The 15,000-nt window shown below is 45.1% G+C and overlaps 1 protein-coding gene and 4 non-coding genes across 6 annotated transcripts in view; all 5 read right to left on the reverse strand.

The window, feature by feature from the left end:
* Nucleotides 1-629: 629 nt before the first annotated feature.
* On the reverse strand, nucleotides 630-702 carry trnak-cuu (transfer RNA lysine (anticodon CUU)). Its single transcript has one exon. It is a non-coding gene; the product is annotated as a tRNA-Lys (tRNA).
* Nucleotides 703-3,930: 3,228 nt separating this feature from the next.
* Nucleotides 3,931-4,003, reverse strand: trnak-cuu (transfer RNA lysine (anticodon CUU)). Its single transcript has one exon. It is a non-coding gene; the product is annotated as a tRNA-Lys (tRNA).
* A 1,843-nt stretch (nucleotides 4,004-5,846) lies between these two features.
* trnak-cuu (transfer RNA lysine (anticodon CUU)) lies at nucleotides 5,847-5,919 on the reverse strand. Its single transcript has one exon. It is a non-coding gene; the product is annotated as a tRNA-Lys (tRNA).
* Nucleotides 5,920-8,627: 2,708 nt separating this feature from the next.
* On the reverse strand, nucleotides 8,628-8,701 carry trnat-ugu (transfer RNA threonine (anticodon UGU)). The gene has a single exon. It is a non-coding gene; the product is annotated as a tRNA-Thr (tRNA).
* A 5,828-nt stretch (nucleotides 8,702-14,529) lies between these two features.
* The window catches only part of LOC132396905 (protein phosphatase inhibitor 2-like), a 364,660-nt gene continuing 364,189 nt past the window's right edge, over nucleotides 14,530-15,000 (reverse strand). Inside the window, exon 7 of one of the 2 annotated variants that reach the window (XM_059974981.1) lies at nucleotides 14,530-14,961. In XM_059974981.1, the coding sequence (XP_059830964.1) occupies nucleotides 14,954-14,961 (8 nt within the window). In that variant the 3' untranslated portion in view covers nucleotides 14,530-14,953. The remainder of the gene's footprint in view (nucleotides 14,962-15,000) is intronic. The other variant, XM_059974983.1, reaches the window with a different exon arrangement.

A 15,000-nucleotide genomic window follows, 5' to 3' on the forward strand; every position in this document is an offset into this window, starting at 1 on the left:
AATCATAGGGAGAGTCAACACAGTGAATCAGCATCTGTGTGAGGTGGGAGGGGGTAATTGTACCAATACCCAGAAATGAAGAATTCTACAAAATATGGTGGACAGAGACCAGCCCATCACAGACAAACTCTCCCCACCACTGAGCACATCTATAAGTAGCGCTGCCACAAGAAATCAGCGAGCATCATCAAGGACCCCACCATCCACGCCATCGGGGAGCAGGTGCAGGAGCTTTATGCCCCACGCCACCAGGTTCAGGGACAGTTGTTACCCAGCAAGCATCAGGCTCGAGATCTCGTCTTCACTCACCTTGACTCTGAACTGATTCCAAAACCTTTTATCCACTTTTATGGATTCCGCAACTCTTTCTCAGGAAAAAAAAGTATTTATTCTTTGCATAAATTGTGTTCTTTTGCACATTGGTTGTTTGTCAGGTTTCGATTTAGTGTTTTTTTTCAGAAATTATGTTGTATTTCTTCATTTTCCTTTAAATATCTGCAAGTAAACGAATCTCACTTTGTCTTATTTGACAGTCGGCGTTTTGTGCCGAGAACTTTTATCTGGAAAAGATGGACAGAGGAGAGATAGCCGGTAAAACGAGGAAGACGGAAGAACGTTCTAAAGAAGTGCGCCCAACGTGGGGCTCGAACCCACGACCCTGAGATTAAGAGTCTCATGCTCTACCGACTGAGCTAGCCGGGCACCGAAAGGCCCTCACTTCTTTGCATCCTTGTCGCAAAGGTGGGGGCAAAATTGATTAAATACCCTTTGCATATTATCTAAACCTGATCAAAGCCTATAGATGCGACCTGGACACTATATTGACTGCTTGCATCACAGCCTGCTATGGAACCAGAAAATGCCCTTGAATCGAAACCCTACAAAAGTTACTGGATACGGTCTAGTGCATCACTGCTAAAATCCTGCCTCCAGCTGAGTACAACTGCGGGGAGCGCTGTAGCATCCATCATCAGAGACCCCCACCATCTCTCTTCTTGCTCCCTGGACATTGGTCCACTTCCTCCCATCAGGAGGAAGTAATAGGAGCCTGGAGGCCCGCGTCACCAGGGTTCAGGAACAGTTAGTATCCCACGTCCGTAAATCGAAACCGATTCCAAACCTATAGATTCAGTTTCAAGGACACGTCATCTCACGTTCCCGATATTTATCGCATATTTATTATTTATCTTTTTGTTTTACATCGTTTGCTGTCTTTTGCACATTGGTTGTTGGTCCGTCTGTGCTGTGTGTGGCTTTTCATAGTTTCTTTGTATTTACGCTGACTGCCTGCAAGGAAACTTGGGAGCGGAAAGCTCTGGGAGCCGGTTCGCGGGGCTCATGACAGTGCGTGAGAGACAGAGGCTGTGTGCGAGTGTGAGCAGGTATTGGAGTGTTTCTGTATTTGTTGACTGTGTCGTTGGGGGTGAGTGGACTGAGAAGATGTGAACAGGAGGCACATTTGACAGCAGACATATTATTGAGTGAGGTGTGCTGAATCACCTGCAGCTCCGCCCTAAGGACCTCAGGAAGGTGAAAACTCCCGGCATTCCCATCTCCATCACGGGAACGGATGTGGAAGTCGTCCGGGAGTCCAAGTACCTGGGATCTCACCTGGACAATAAACTGAACACAACTAAAATTACAGGGGCTCTGTACAAGAAGGGACAGAGCCGACTGTGTTTCCTGAGGAGGCTCGGGTCATTCAACGTCTGCAGTACTATGCTGCAGATTTGATACAACTCAGTGCCGGCCATCATTCTACTCTACTCTGCAGTCTGCTGGGGCAGCTGACGCCAAGAAATTCAATAAACTCGTCAGGACGGCTGCTTCAGTTCTGGGGTGGAGCTGGATTCCACGGTGGTTGTGTTTCAGAGCAGGATGCTGCAGAAGCTACGGAACATTATGGACAATCCCTCTCACCCCCTCCAAGCCACACTGGACAAACAGAGAGTGACTTTAGTAACAGACTGGTTCCACCGAGGTTCGCCACTGAAAGCCGCAGGAGATCCTCTCTCCCTGCGGCTCCAGGCCTCTACAACTCCGCCTCCTCAGTACATAATTATGTGCTTTCGTTGCACATCCGTATGTTGCACTATTACTGTTTAATGCACATTTTGGTTTTTTCTCTTAATTCAATGCTTACATTTTGCATTTTAAAGTAGATATTTCTGACTGAGCAACCTTGCAACCGTAATTTCCTTAGGGATAAACAAAGTTTTATCTTCTCCATTCTTAAACAAAGGGAACCCGACTATTATCTCGATGTTTTTTTGTTCTTTAAGAGTTGTTCGAAATGAGCGGCTGCCCCGATCATCCAATGGCCCAATTAACCGGAATCCACGGTAGTTTTAATCCAGTCGAAGTTAAAGGAAGTTGCTCTCAACGCGGGACTCGAACCTACCTCCCTAAGATTAAGAGTCTCATCGTCCCCCAGTGAAAGTAGCTGACTGTGGCATCCAACGTCGGTGTTCAATAATCAGAATCAGATTTAATATCACTGACCTGCGTCGTGAAATTTATTAATACAATGAAACATGTGATAAATAAATATAGAGAAAAAACGGAGTTGCATTAAGTACACGAGGCTATAAGATATAAGACCAGAAGTAGGCCATTCGGCCCATCAAGTCTGTTCCGCCATGCAATCATGGGCTGATCCAATTCTTCCAGTCATCCCCGCTCCCCTGCTTTCACCCCATACCCTTTGATGCCCTGGCATTTCTGTCTATTAAATATTTACTTTAAAACAAGTAGTGCAAAATAACAGAAATAAATAAGTAGAGAGGTGGTGTTCATGGGTTCAATGTCCGTTCAGAAATCGGATGGCGGAGGGGAAGAAACTGTTCCTGAATCGCTGAGTGTGTGTCTTCAGGCTTCTGTATCTCCTTCTCGACGGTAACATTATGAAGACAGTATGTCCTGGGTGGCGGGGATTCTTAATGATGGGCGCCGCCTTCCTAATACACCGCTCCTTGAAGATGCCTTGGGTGCCATGGAGGCCGGAAACCATGATAGAGCTGACTAACTTTACAAATTTCTGCAACTTATTTTGATCTTGTGCAGTAGCCCCCCACACATACCAGGCAGTGATGCAGCCAGTCGGAATGCTTTCCGCGGTACATTTGTAAAAGTACGTTTGTAGAAGTTTTCGAGTGTTTTATTTGACAAACCAAAATCTCCTCAAACTCCTAATCAAATATAGACGCCATCTTGTAGAGTGTATCAATATGTTGTGTCCAGGTCAAGTCCTCTGAGATACTGATACCCAGGACCTTGAAATTGCTCACTCTCTCCACTTCTGATCCGTCTATGAGGACTGGATTTCAGTTCCCTCGCCTTTTGGTTGGTCAGATTGCACCTGTGGGGGGTAATTGTACCGATGCCGAGGAACGGCGAGGTCTACCGAACGTGGTGGACAGAGACCAGTCCATCACAGACAAACTCTCCCCACCATCTACAAGTGGCGCTGCCACAAGAAATCAGCGAATATCATCAAGGACCCACCATCCACGCCATGCTCTCTTCTCGCTGCCCCACTCCACCAGGTTCAGGAACAGTTGTTACCCATCAAGCGTCAGGCTCCCGTTGCTTCAGTAACTATCAGTGTGGATAACTTCACTCACCTCAACACTGAACCCATTCCAAAACCCACTGGCTCACTTTGAAGGACTCCAAGTTCTCAGCATTATTTATTTGTTTATTTATTTGCAAAAGTTGCCTTTTTTGCATATTGGTTTTGCATATTGGTTCTGTAAAGTTTATCATAAATTGTATCATATTTTTTTATTATTTTCCTGGAAATACCTGCAATAAACTGAATCTCAGGGGAGTATATGCTGACATATTCGTAACGTAGTATCACAATAAAATCACACTTTGTGTCGAGGAAAGGTAGGTAGTCGGGTAATAGGCGGCAGTTAAAGAGAGCGTCGCCCAACGTGGGGCTCGAACCCACGACCCTGAGATTAAGAGTCTCATGCTCTACCGACTGAGCTAGCCGGGCTCTGTCATAAACCCGATTTCTTAGTTCCTTCTCTCGGTATTGGGGATCAGTGAAATGATTGGAAATCTCCAGATATTGTATCATCCAAAACTTCTATGGATACGCGGTGGACAGTATACTGACTGTTTGCATCACTGTCTAGTATGGAAACACCAATGCGTGTTTGTGTAAAACAAAAGAGAAGTAGTGAATGTAAGCGTGTGCCCAAATGGATCTGTGACTGAAGGATGCCGTGACTGAGTGAAAGTATGAGTAGGGATCTCCGTGTGTGACTGATAGTGGGAGTTTGAGTAGTTGTGACTGAATGATTGTGTGTGTGTGTGTGTGTGTGTGTGTGTGTGTGTGTGTGAGTGTGTGAATGTGTGTGTGTGTGAGTGTGTGTATCTGTGTGTGTGTGAGTGTGTGTGTGTGTGTATCTGTGTGTGTGTGTGTGTGTATCTGTGAGTGTGTGTGTGTATCTGTGAGTGTGTGTGTGTGTGTATGTGTGTGTGTATCTGTGTGTGCGAGTGTGTGTGTGTGTATCTGTGAGTGTGTGTGTGTGTGTGTGTGTGTAACTGTGTGTGTGTGTGTATCTGTGTGTGCGAGTGTGTGTGTGTGTGATAGCGAGCGCCAACAAACGTCTGAACCCCGGTTTGGAGGAACGACGGACGCCCAGGTAGGGACAGAAACAGGAGTTTATTCATAGGAATTCCAATAGAAACTCGATGACACTGCAAGACGAATCATTCTCAAGCCAAGGTAAGCACTGATCAGGAGTCCACTTTAAATAATCAAAGTACCCGGGAAAACCCCATGACAGGCAGAATGCAGAGAATAAAACGAACGTCCGCATCAGGACAAAAAAAGAATATCTAAATAGTTAGGGAACCTGGCCATTTTCAGAACAGATCCGCCCCTGCCTGGAGCCTCGCCCTGTTTGGAACCGTCTGTCTGTGTCCATGCCTTCATTAGGTAGGTCTGGCTGTTTGCCTCTTCCTAGCATTGGGAACTGTCCATGTCCACGCCTTTGCTAGGTAGGTCTGGTCAGTTTGCCGCTTCCTAGTGTTGGGAACTGTCTCATCGTGTTCAGCGTTCTATGTAATGAGTCCCTGCCCTACGTCCTGTACCCAAGGAGGAGTCCCAGCTCGGTGTTCCATGTTCCTGCTTCTCCCTCAACCAAGGCTCTGGGTTCTTGTCATGTCCATGTGCCTCGCCCAGCACAGGAGTACCTTGCCCGGCCCAGTGCTGGGATTCCCTCATCCTGTGCTGAGGTTCCCTTGTCCCCTCCAGGAGTCTTTCGTCTCATCCTATAGCCACGTCTTGTCCTCGCCTGGTTCTGGAGTCGGAGCACGAGTCAAGACCTGGGTTCTGGGTCCTTGTCCAGTCTCTGGCTCGGAGTCCAAGCCCAGGCTCCTAGTTCCCAGTTCCATGTCCTGGTTCCACTTTCCTTGTCAAGACCTAGCCCAGGCCGGGAATCCCTGTCTCGTCCAGGGCCTGTGTCGTGTCCAGCGTCCTTTCTTCCCCACTTTCCCTGCTTCCTTCTCATGCCTAGTCCTGTTCCTGGTAGTTCAGTGTCTGGGTCTTGCATTAGGGTCCACTCCCAGTGCCCACCTTATGACACATACGACCATCCACCACCTGATCCCATGGCTTCATGTGACCCTGATGGGGGGCTAAGCAGGTGCTACACCTTGCCCAAGGGTGATCCACAGGCTAGCAGAGGGAAGGAGCGCCTTACACCTCGTATCTCCACCCAACACCCGAGTCTGACAACATCCTTGTCAGTTTGTGTAGAGCCCTGTGCAGAAAATTGGAAAATGTGTGTGATGTTGCGAGGTGCGGGATGTTAGAAATTAGACAGCTTTGCCCAACGTGGGGCTCGAACCCACGACCCTGAGATTAAGAGTCTCATGCTCTACCGACTGAGCTAGCTGGGCTGTGACTATAGACTTTACCTAGTCTCAGGAAATTCTGCAGATACTGGAAATCCAGGACAACATAGGCGATATATTGGAGGAACTCAGCAGGTCAGGCAACATCTATTGAAGGAAGCATTTGTATCATTTCCATATTTGCTGCCTGGCTTGCGAGGTTTCTCCAGTGCTTTGTGCGTGTATTATCTTAGAACCTAGGAACAGGCTAACCAGCTAATCAAAAACACCCAAACACTAATCCCTCCTACCTACACCATGTGCATATCTCTCCATCTTCCTCACATCCGTGTACCTATCTGAACGACTCTTAAGAGCCTCTAATATATTTGCTTCTACCACCATACCAGGCAGCGCATTCCAGGCATCCACCACTCTCTGAGTAAAATACTCACCCCTCACATCCCATTTGAACCTACCCCCTCTCACCTCCAATGTGCCCTCTGATATTAGACATTTCCACCCTGGGAAACAGATATTCCCTGTCCACTCTATCTACGCCTCTCATAATCTTATAAACCTCTGTCAGATCTCCCCTCAGTCACAACACAAGTTTATCCAGGCTCTCCTGATTGTACATGCCCTCTAGATCAGGCAGCATCCTGGTGAACCCCTTCTGCACCCTCTCCAAAACCTCAGCGTCCCTCCTATAGTGGGGTGGCCAGAACGGTGTGCAATACTCCAGACAGGGCTGAACCAGAGTTTTATAAAGTGGTAACATAGCCTCTTGATTTTTGAATTCAATGACTCGACTAATACAAACACCCCATAAGCCTTCTTAACCACCCTATTGACCTGTGTCAGAGATCCAGTCTGTGTGTGAGTGCGCATGTGTGTGGGGGGTGTGGTTTGTGTGTATGCGCCTGTGTCTGTTTTTATGTGTGTGAATGTGTGAGTGTCTTTGTGCTTGTGCAGCATGTTGGCCTTTATGTGTGTGTGTCTATGTTTGTGTGTGTGTGTGAATGTGTTGTGTGTATGTGCATGTGTGTCTCTCTGTGTGTATGTTTGTGTCTGTGTTTCTGTCAGTTGGCATTGTATGTTGGTGTTTGTATGTGTCTGTCATTGTGATCTGTGTGTTTGTGTGAGTGTGAGCATGTGTGTGTGTGTGTGTGTGTGTGTGTGCACGCACACCTGTCTGTCTTTCTGTGTGCATGTATATGTGTGTTGTTTTTGTGCCTGTGTTTGTGTCTGTCTGTGTGCTTGTTTCTGTGAGTCTGTGTGTGAGTGTGTGTGTGTGGGTATATCTTTGGTGTGTATGTGTCTGTGTATATCTGTTACTCTGTGTGTGTTTATGTCTAGGTTTGTGTGTGTGTGTGTATATGTGTTTATGTTCCTGTGTTTGTGTTTGTGTTTGTGTGGGTGTGTTGTGTGTGTGTGTTGTTTTTGTGTCTGTCTGTGAGTCTGTCTTTTGATGTGTGTCTGTGTGTTTGTATGTGCCTGTGTCTATGTGTGAGTGTGTGTGTATGTGCGTATGTGTCTGGGTTAACATGTGTATTTGTGTGTGTGTGTATGTGCATGTGTGTCTCTCTGTGTGTATGTTTGTGTCTGTGTTTCTGTCAGTTGGCATTGTATGTTGGTGTTTGTATGTGTCTGTCATTGTGATCTGTGTGTTTGTGTGAGTGTGAGCATGTGTGTGTGTGTGTGTGTGTGTGTGTGCACGCACACCTGTCTGTCTTTCTGTGTGCATGTATATGTGTGTTGTTTTTGTGCCTGTGTTTGTGTCTGTCTGTGTGCTTGTTTCTGTGAGTCTGTGTGTGAGTGTGTGTGTGTGGGTATATCTTTGGTGTGTATGTGTCTGTGTATATCTGTTACTCTGTGTGTGTTTATGTCTAGGTTTGTGTGTGTGTGTGTGTATATGTGTTTATGTTCCTGTGTTTGTGTTTGTGTTTGTGTGGGTGTGTTGTGTGTGTGTGTTGTTTTTGTGTCTGTCTGTGAGTCTGTCTTTTGATGTGTGTCTGTGTGTTTGTATGTGCCTGTGTCTATGTGTGAGTGTGTGTGTATGTGCGTATGTGTCTGGGTTAACATGTGTATTTGTGTGTGGGTGTGTTGCATGTGTGGATGCATTGTGTGTGTGTGTGTGTGTGTGGGTGGGTGGGTGGGTGTGTGTTTTGTGTCTCTGTGTGTCCCCCTCTCTGTGTGCGTCTGTGTGTAAGTGTGTATGTTTGTGCATCTGTGTTTGTACAGGTGTTTGTGTCTGTGTGTCTGTGTGTGTGTGAATGTCCGGGTTTCTGCCTGCAAGTAAATGAATCTCAGGGAAGTGTATCATGATAAATAACTCACTGTGTTTTTACGTGTGTGTGTCTGTGTGTAAGTGTGTGTATCTGTGTTTGTACAGGTGTTGTGTTTGTGTCTGTGTGTAAGTGTGTGTGTCTGTGTTTGTACAGGTGTTGTGTGTGTGTCTAAGTGTAAGTGTCTGTGTCTGTGCATCTGTGTTTGTACAGGTGTTGTGTCTGTGTCTGTGCATCTGTGTTTGTACAGGTGTTGTGTCTGTGTCTGTGTGTGTGTGAATGTCCGGGTTTCTGCCTGCGAGCAAATGAATCTCAGGGAAGTATATCATGATAAATAACTCACTTTGTCTTATTTGACAGTCGATGTTCTTTGTTGAGACCTTTCATCTGGAGAGATAGATAAAAGGGAGATTGCTGGTAAAAAGAGGTGGAGGGAAGAAACGTGAAGAATTTTCCCTAGGGGCAGAAGAAAGTTAAAGAGAGCTTCAGCCAATGTGGGGCTCGAACCCATGACCCTGAGATTACAAGTCTCATGCTCTACCAACTGAACTAGCCAGGCTCTTGAAGGACTTCCCTTCCTTGCTTCCTTGTCTCTGGCTTGGGGGGCAAAAGAAATTAATTGAATATTTTTACATATAATCTAAAGCTGACAAACTTCCATAGACGTGTGGTAGAAATTATATTAATCGCTTGCATCATAGCCTGCTTGGGAACACAAAATGCTATTGAATGAAAAACCTACAAAAATCAGGAAGAAGGTACAAGAGCCTCAGGACCCACTTCCTCAACCCCATTTCCGGCCTTCTCCAAGTAACCTTTGATGCCGTGTCCAATTAAGAACCCGTCGGTTTCTGCTTAAATACACCCAACGACCTGGCCACCACAGCTGCCTGTGGCAACAAATTCCACAAATTCACCACCCTCTGGCTGAAGAAATTTCTCCTCATCTCTGTCTTGAATGGATGGCCCTCTATCCTGAGACTGTGCCCTCTTGTCCTAGACTCTCCCACCATAGGAAACATCCTTTCCATATCTATTCTGTCTAGTGCTTTCAACATTGGAAACATAGAAACACAGAAAACCTACAGCACAATACAGGCCCTTCAGCCCACAATGCTGTGCCGAACACGTCCTTACTTTAGAAATTACCTTGGGTTACCTATAACCCTCTATTTTACGAAGCTCCATGTATGTCCAGGAGTCTCTGAAAAGACCCTATTGTATTTGCTTTCACCACCATCACCGGCAGCCCATTCCATGCACTCACCACTCGTTGCGTAAAAAAACTTACCCCTGACATCTCTTCTGTACCTACTTCCAAGCACCTTAAAATTGTGCCCTGTCATATTAGCCATTTCAGCCCTGGGGAAAAGCCTCTGACTATCCACACAATCAATGCCTTTCATTATCTTGTACACCTCTATCAGGTCAGCTCTCATCCTCCTTCGCTCCAAGGAGAAAAGGCCAAGTTCACTCAACCTATTCTCATAAGGCATACGCCCCAACCCAGACAACATCCTTGTAAACATCTGCACCCTTTCTATGGTTTCCACATCCTTCCTGTAGTGAGGTGACCAGAACTGAGCACAGTACTCCAAGTGGGGTCTGACCAGGGTCCTAAATAGCTGAAACATTACTTCTCGCTGCTAAATTCAATCCCACCATTGATGAAGGCCAACACACCATATACCTTCTTAACCACAGAGTCAACCTGCGCAGCAGCTTTGAGTGTCCTATTGACTCAGACCCCAAGATCCCTCTGATCCTCCACACTGCCAAGAGTCTTAACATTAACACTATATTCTGCCATCATATTTGACCTACCAAAATGAACCACCTCACACTTATCTGGGTTGAACTCCATCTGCCACTTCTCAGCCCAGTTCTTCAGCCTATCGATGTTCTGCTGTAATCTCTGACATCCCTCCACACTATCCACAACACCCTCAAACTTTGTGTCATCAGCAAATTTACTAACCCAACCCTCCACTTCCTCATCCAGGTCATTTATAAAAATCATGAAAAGTAGGTGTCCCAGAACTGATCCCTGAGGCACACCACTGGTCACCGGCCTCCAAGCAGAACATGACCCATCTATAACCACTCTTTGCCTTCTGTGGGCAAGCCAGTTCTGGATCCACAAAGCAATGTCTCCTTGGATCCCATGCCTCCTTACTTTCTCAATAAGCCTTGCATGGGGTACCTTATCAAATGCCTTGCTGAAATCCATATTCACTACGTCTACTGCTCTACTTTCATCAATGTGTTTAGTCACACCCTCAAAAATTCAATTGGGCTCGTAAGGCACAAGCTGCCTTTGACAAAACCATGCTGACTATTCCTGAACATATTATGCCTCTCCAAATGTTCATAAATACTGCCTCTCAGGATCTTTTCCATCAATTTACCATCAACTGGGCTGAAGTAAGACTCACTGGTCTATAATTTCCTGGGCTATCTCTACTCCTGCACCTATTGTCTATTGTCTATTACTCCCTTTCTTGAATGAGGGAAAAACATCTGTAACCCTCCAATCCTCTGGAACCTCTCCTGTCTCCATTGATAATGCAAAGATGTTTGCCAGAGGCTCAGCAACCTCCTCCCTCACCTCCCACAGTAGCCTGAGGTACATCTCATCCAGTCCCGGTAACTTATCCAACTTGATGCTCTCCAAAAGCTCCGGCACATCCTCTTTCTTAATGTCTACATGCTCAAGCTTTTCAGTCCACTGCAAGTCATCCCCAGAATCACCAAGATCCTTTCCTTAGTGAATACTGAAGCAAAGTATTCATTAAATATCTCGGCTATCTCCTCCAGTTCCATACGCACTTTTAAGTTGTCACACTTGATTGGTCCCATTCTCTCACATATCCTCTTGCTCTTCACATACTTGTAGAATGCCTTGGGGTTTTCTTTAATCCTGCTCACCAAGGTCTTCTCATGGCCCCTTCTGGCTCTCCTAATTTCATTCTTTAGCTCCTTCCTGCCAGCCTTATAATCTAGATCTCTATCATTAATAGTTTTCTGAACCTTTCATAAGCTTTCCTTTGTGCACCACGGTTCCTGTACCCTACCATCCTTTCCCTGTCTCATTGGAACGTACCTATGCAGAACACCATGCAAATAGCCCCTGAATATTTGCCACATTTCTGCTGTACATTTCCTTGAGAACATCTGTTCCCAATTTATGCTTCCAAGTTCCTGCTTGATAGCTTCATATTTCCCCTTTCTCCAATTAAACGCTTTTCTAACTTGTCTGTTCCTATCCCTCTCCAATGCTTTGGTAAAGGAGATAGAATTGTGATCACTATCTCCAAAATGCTCTCCCACTGAGAGATCTGACACTTGACCAGGTTCATTTCCCAATACCAGATCAAGTACAGCCTCTCCTCTTGTAGGCTTACCTACATATTGTGTCAAGAAACCTTCCTGAACACACCCAACAAACTCCACCCCATCTAAACCCCTTGTTCTAGGGACATGCCAATCGATATTTGGGAAATTTAAATCTTCCACAATGACATTTGAAAGGTTTCAATAAGATCTCCCTCTTCCTTCTAAATTCCAACAAGTACAGACCCAGAGCCATCAAACTGTCCTCATATGATAACCCTTTCATTCCTGGAATCATCCTTGTGAACCTCTTCTGGACCCTCTCCAATGCCAGCACATCTCTTCTAAGATCAGGAGCCCAAAACTGTTCACAATACTCAAGGTGAAGGTGAAGGTGAGTGCCTTATAAAGCCTCAGCATCATGTCCCTGCTCTTGTAGTCTAGACCTCTTGAAATGAATGCTGACATTGCATTTGCCTTCCTCACCATTGACTCAACCTGCAAGTTAACCTTTAGGGTGTTCTGCACAAGGACTCCCAAGTCCCTTTGCATCTCAGATTTTTGGATTTTCTTCCCATTCAGAAAACAGTCTGCACCTTTAATTCTACAACTAAAGTGCATGACCATGCATTTTCCAACATTATGTTTCATTTGCCACTTTCTAATCTGTTTAAATCCTGCATCCTACTTGTTTCCTCAGTCCTACCTGCCCCTCCACTAATCTTCGTATCATCCGCAAACTTGTCAACAAAGCCAACTACTCCATCATCGAAATCATTTATATACAGCATAAAAGGAAGCAGTCCCAACACCACATTGACTCCTGCGGAACACCACTAGTCACTGGCAGCCAGCCAGACAAGGATCCTTTTATTCCCACTCACTGCCTTCCTCCAATCAGCCAATGTTCTAACCATCTTAGTAACTTTCCTGTAATACCATGGTCTGCTAACTTGGTAAGCAGCCTCAGATGTGGCATCTTGTCAAAGGCCTTCCATAAGTCCAAATATACAACATCCACTGCATATCCTTTATCTATCCTACTTGCAATCTCCTTGAAGAATTCCAGCAGGTTTGTCAGTATGGTTAAGGAAACAATGCTGACTTTGTCCTATCTTGTCCTGTGTACTCCATCACCTTGTTCTTAACAATTGATTCTAACATCTTCCCAACCACTGCGGTTAGGCTAACTGGTCTATAATTTAGTTTCTGCTGTTTTCCTCCTTTCTTAAAGAGTGGAGTGACATTTCCGATTTTCCAGTCCTCTGGCACCATGCCAGAGTCCAAAGATTTTTGAAAGATCATTTCTAATGCCACCACGATCTCTAATGCTACCTCTTTCAGAACCCTAGGGTGCAGTTCATCTGGTCTGGGTGACTTATGTACCTTTAGGTCTCTCAGCTTTTTGAGCACCACCTCCCTTAGAACAGTAACTGCACCCGCTTCTCTTCCTTCACACATTACAACATCAAGCATACTGCTAGTGTCTTCCACAGTGAAGACTGTTGCAAAATACTCATTTAATTCATCACCCATCTCCTTGTCCCGTTATTATTTATCCTGCCTCATTTTCTAGAGGTCCTATATCCACTCTCACCTCTCTTTATTTTACATAGTTGAAAAAGCTTTTACTATCTACTTTGATATTATTTGTGAGCTTGCTTTCATATTTCCTCTTTTCCCTTCTAATGATTATTTTGGTTGCTCTCTGTAAGGTTTTAAAAACTTCCCAATCCTCTATCTTCCCACTGATTTTTGCTTTGTTGATTGCCCTCTCTTTTGTTTTTATATTAGCTTTGACTTCCCTTGTCAGCCACGGTTGTACTATTTTGCTATTTGAGTATCTCTTCACTTTTGGAATGCACATATCCTGCACCTTCCTCATTCTTCCCAGAAACTCATGCTATTGCTGCTCTGCTGACGTCCCTGCCAGCAGCTCCTCTCTCGTAGCGCTGTCATTTCCTGTATTCCACGGAAACACATCAGAATCTACTTTCTCCCTATCAAATTTCAAGTTGAACTCAATCATATTGTGATCACTGGTTCCTCAGGATCCTTCTATCTTAAATTCCCTAATCGCTTCTGGTTCATTACATAACAATCAGTATATCCTATCCCCTAGAAGACTCAATGACAAACTGCTCTAAAAAGCCATTTCTTAGGCATACAACAAACTCACTCTTGAGATCCATTACTGATGTCTTCTTCTTTCCTGTGTCTTCCCTCTTCATCTGCTCTTGAGCAAAAGCCCCAAGCCCAGCCTTAACATCCCTCTCCAGAGAAACCTCCCATAAATTCCACCATTGTAATTGGATGGCACACATTTCTCCTCATCTCCCAACTTCAACAATAACCCAAACAAGCTGAAAATGGAGGAAACTGAAAACAAGCTGCTCTTACAGAACTGCCAAAATGAAATGCACACAGCATGATGGAAAAATATGAACCAGGGCATTACATATACGATAACATATACATACTTTGATTATAAAGTTACTTTGAACCTTCCGTGCTTCAGAGGCTGGATACAGTGAGAAGGAACGGGAAAGAACAATAAGACCAATAAGCTGCATCCAAGGACAGCAAGTTTGGACCCGGGCCACACCAATGCTGTTGTCCCCATTGAGAGAGGGTCTTCGCGACTGGAGCAACACAGAAAGGTGCTGGAAGAACTCATCCAGTCAGACCGCATCCAGGGAAATGAACAAACAGTCGAAATTCCAGGCCCAGACTTTTCTACATTATGACGCAAGATTACGCGTGCGTATGCAAATCTTTGAGTCCATGTCTGTGTGTGTGTTTGTGTGTAATACAAGAGAGAAATAGTGAGTGTAAGTGTGTGTCCAAATGGGTCTGTGGCTGAAAGATGCCATGACTGTGTGAAAGTATGAATAGTTTCCCTGTGTGTGACTGACGATGTGAGTGGGATGGTGTGTTTGAATGATTGTGTGTGTGTGTGTGTGTGTGTGAGAGATGGTGCGTACTGACAAACGACTGAAGCCAGATTTTGAAGAACAACAGACTCCCATGTTGCAACAGAAACAAGAGTTTATTCATAGGAATTCCCACAGAACATTGGTGGCTGAACTGAGCAACACTGCAAGATGAATCATTCTCAACCCAAAGACCCGATGATAAGTGCTAATTGGGAGTCCGCTTTAAATAATCAGAGTTCGCTGAAAACCGGTGCCAGTCAAAATAAACTTGACAAGATCAAACAGAAAGCACAAGGGCTTAATGACTCCAGATAAAACAATAAGGAACAAATAGGGGTGGTCTAGAAAAGGCTCACCACTCAGATGCACAGGCTCATGACAGTGTGAGAAAGAGAGTTTATGTGTGAGGATGAGTAGACATGAGAGTTTTTTATAATTGTTTTCTTTGCCTTTGTGACTGAACAGACTGAGGAGGTGAAACCAGGAGGCACTTTTGATAGCAGACACTGGAATCTGGAGCGACTCACAAAATGCAGGAGGAACTCAGCCATCTGTGGAGGAAAATGAACGTTGATAAGTTTTGAGCTCAT

This window comes from Hypanus sabinus, chromosome 7, assembly GCF_030144855.1.
Source record: "Hypanus sabinus isolate sHypSab1 chromosome 7, sHypSab1.hap1, whole genome shotgun sequence".
Taxonomy (NCBI): domain Eukaryota; kingdom Metazoa; phylum Chordata; class Chondrichthyes; order Myliobatiformes; family Dasyatidae; genus Hypanus; species Hypanus sabinus.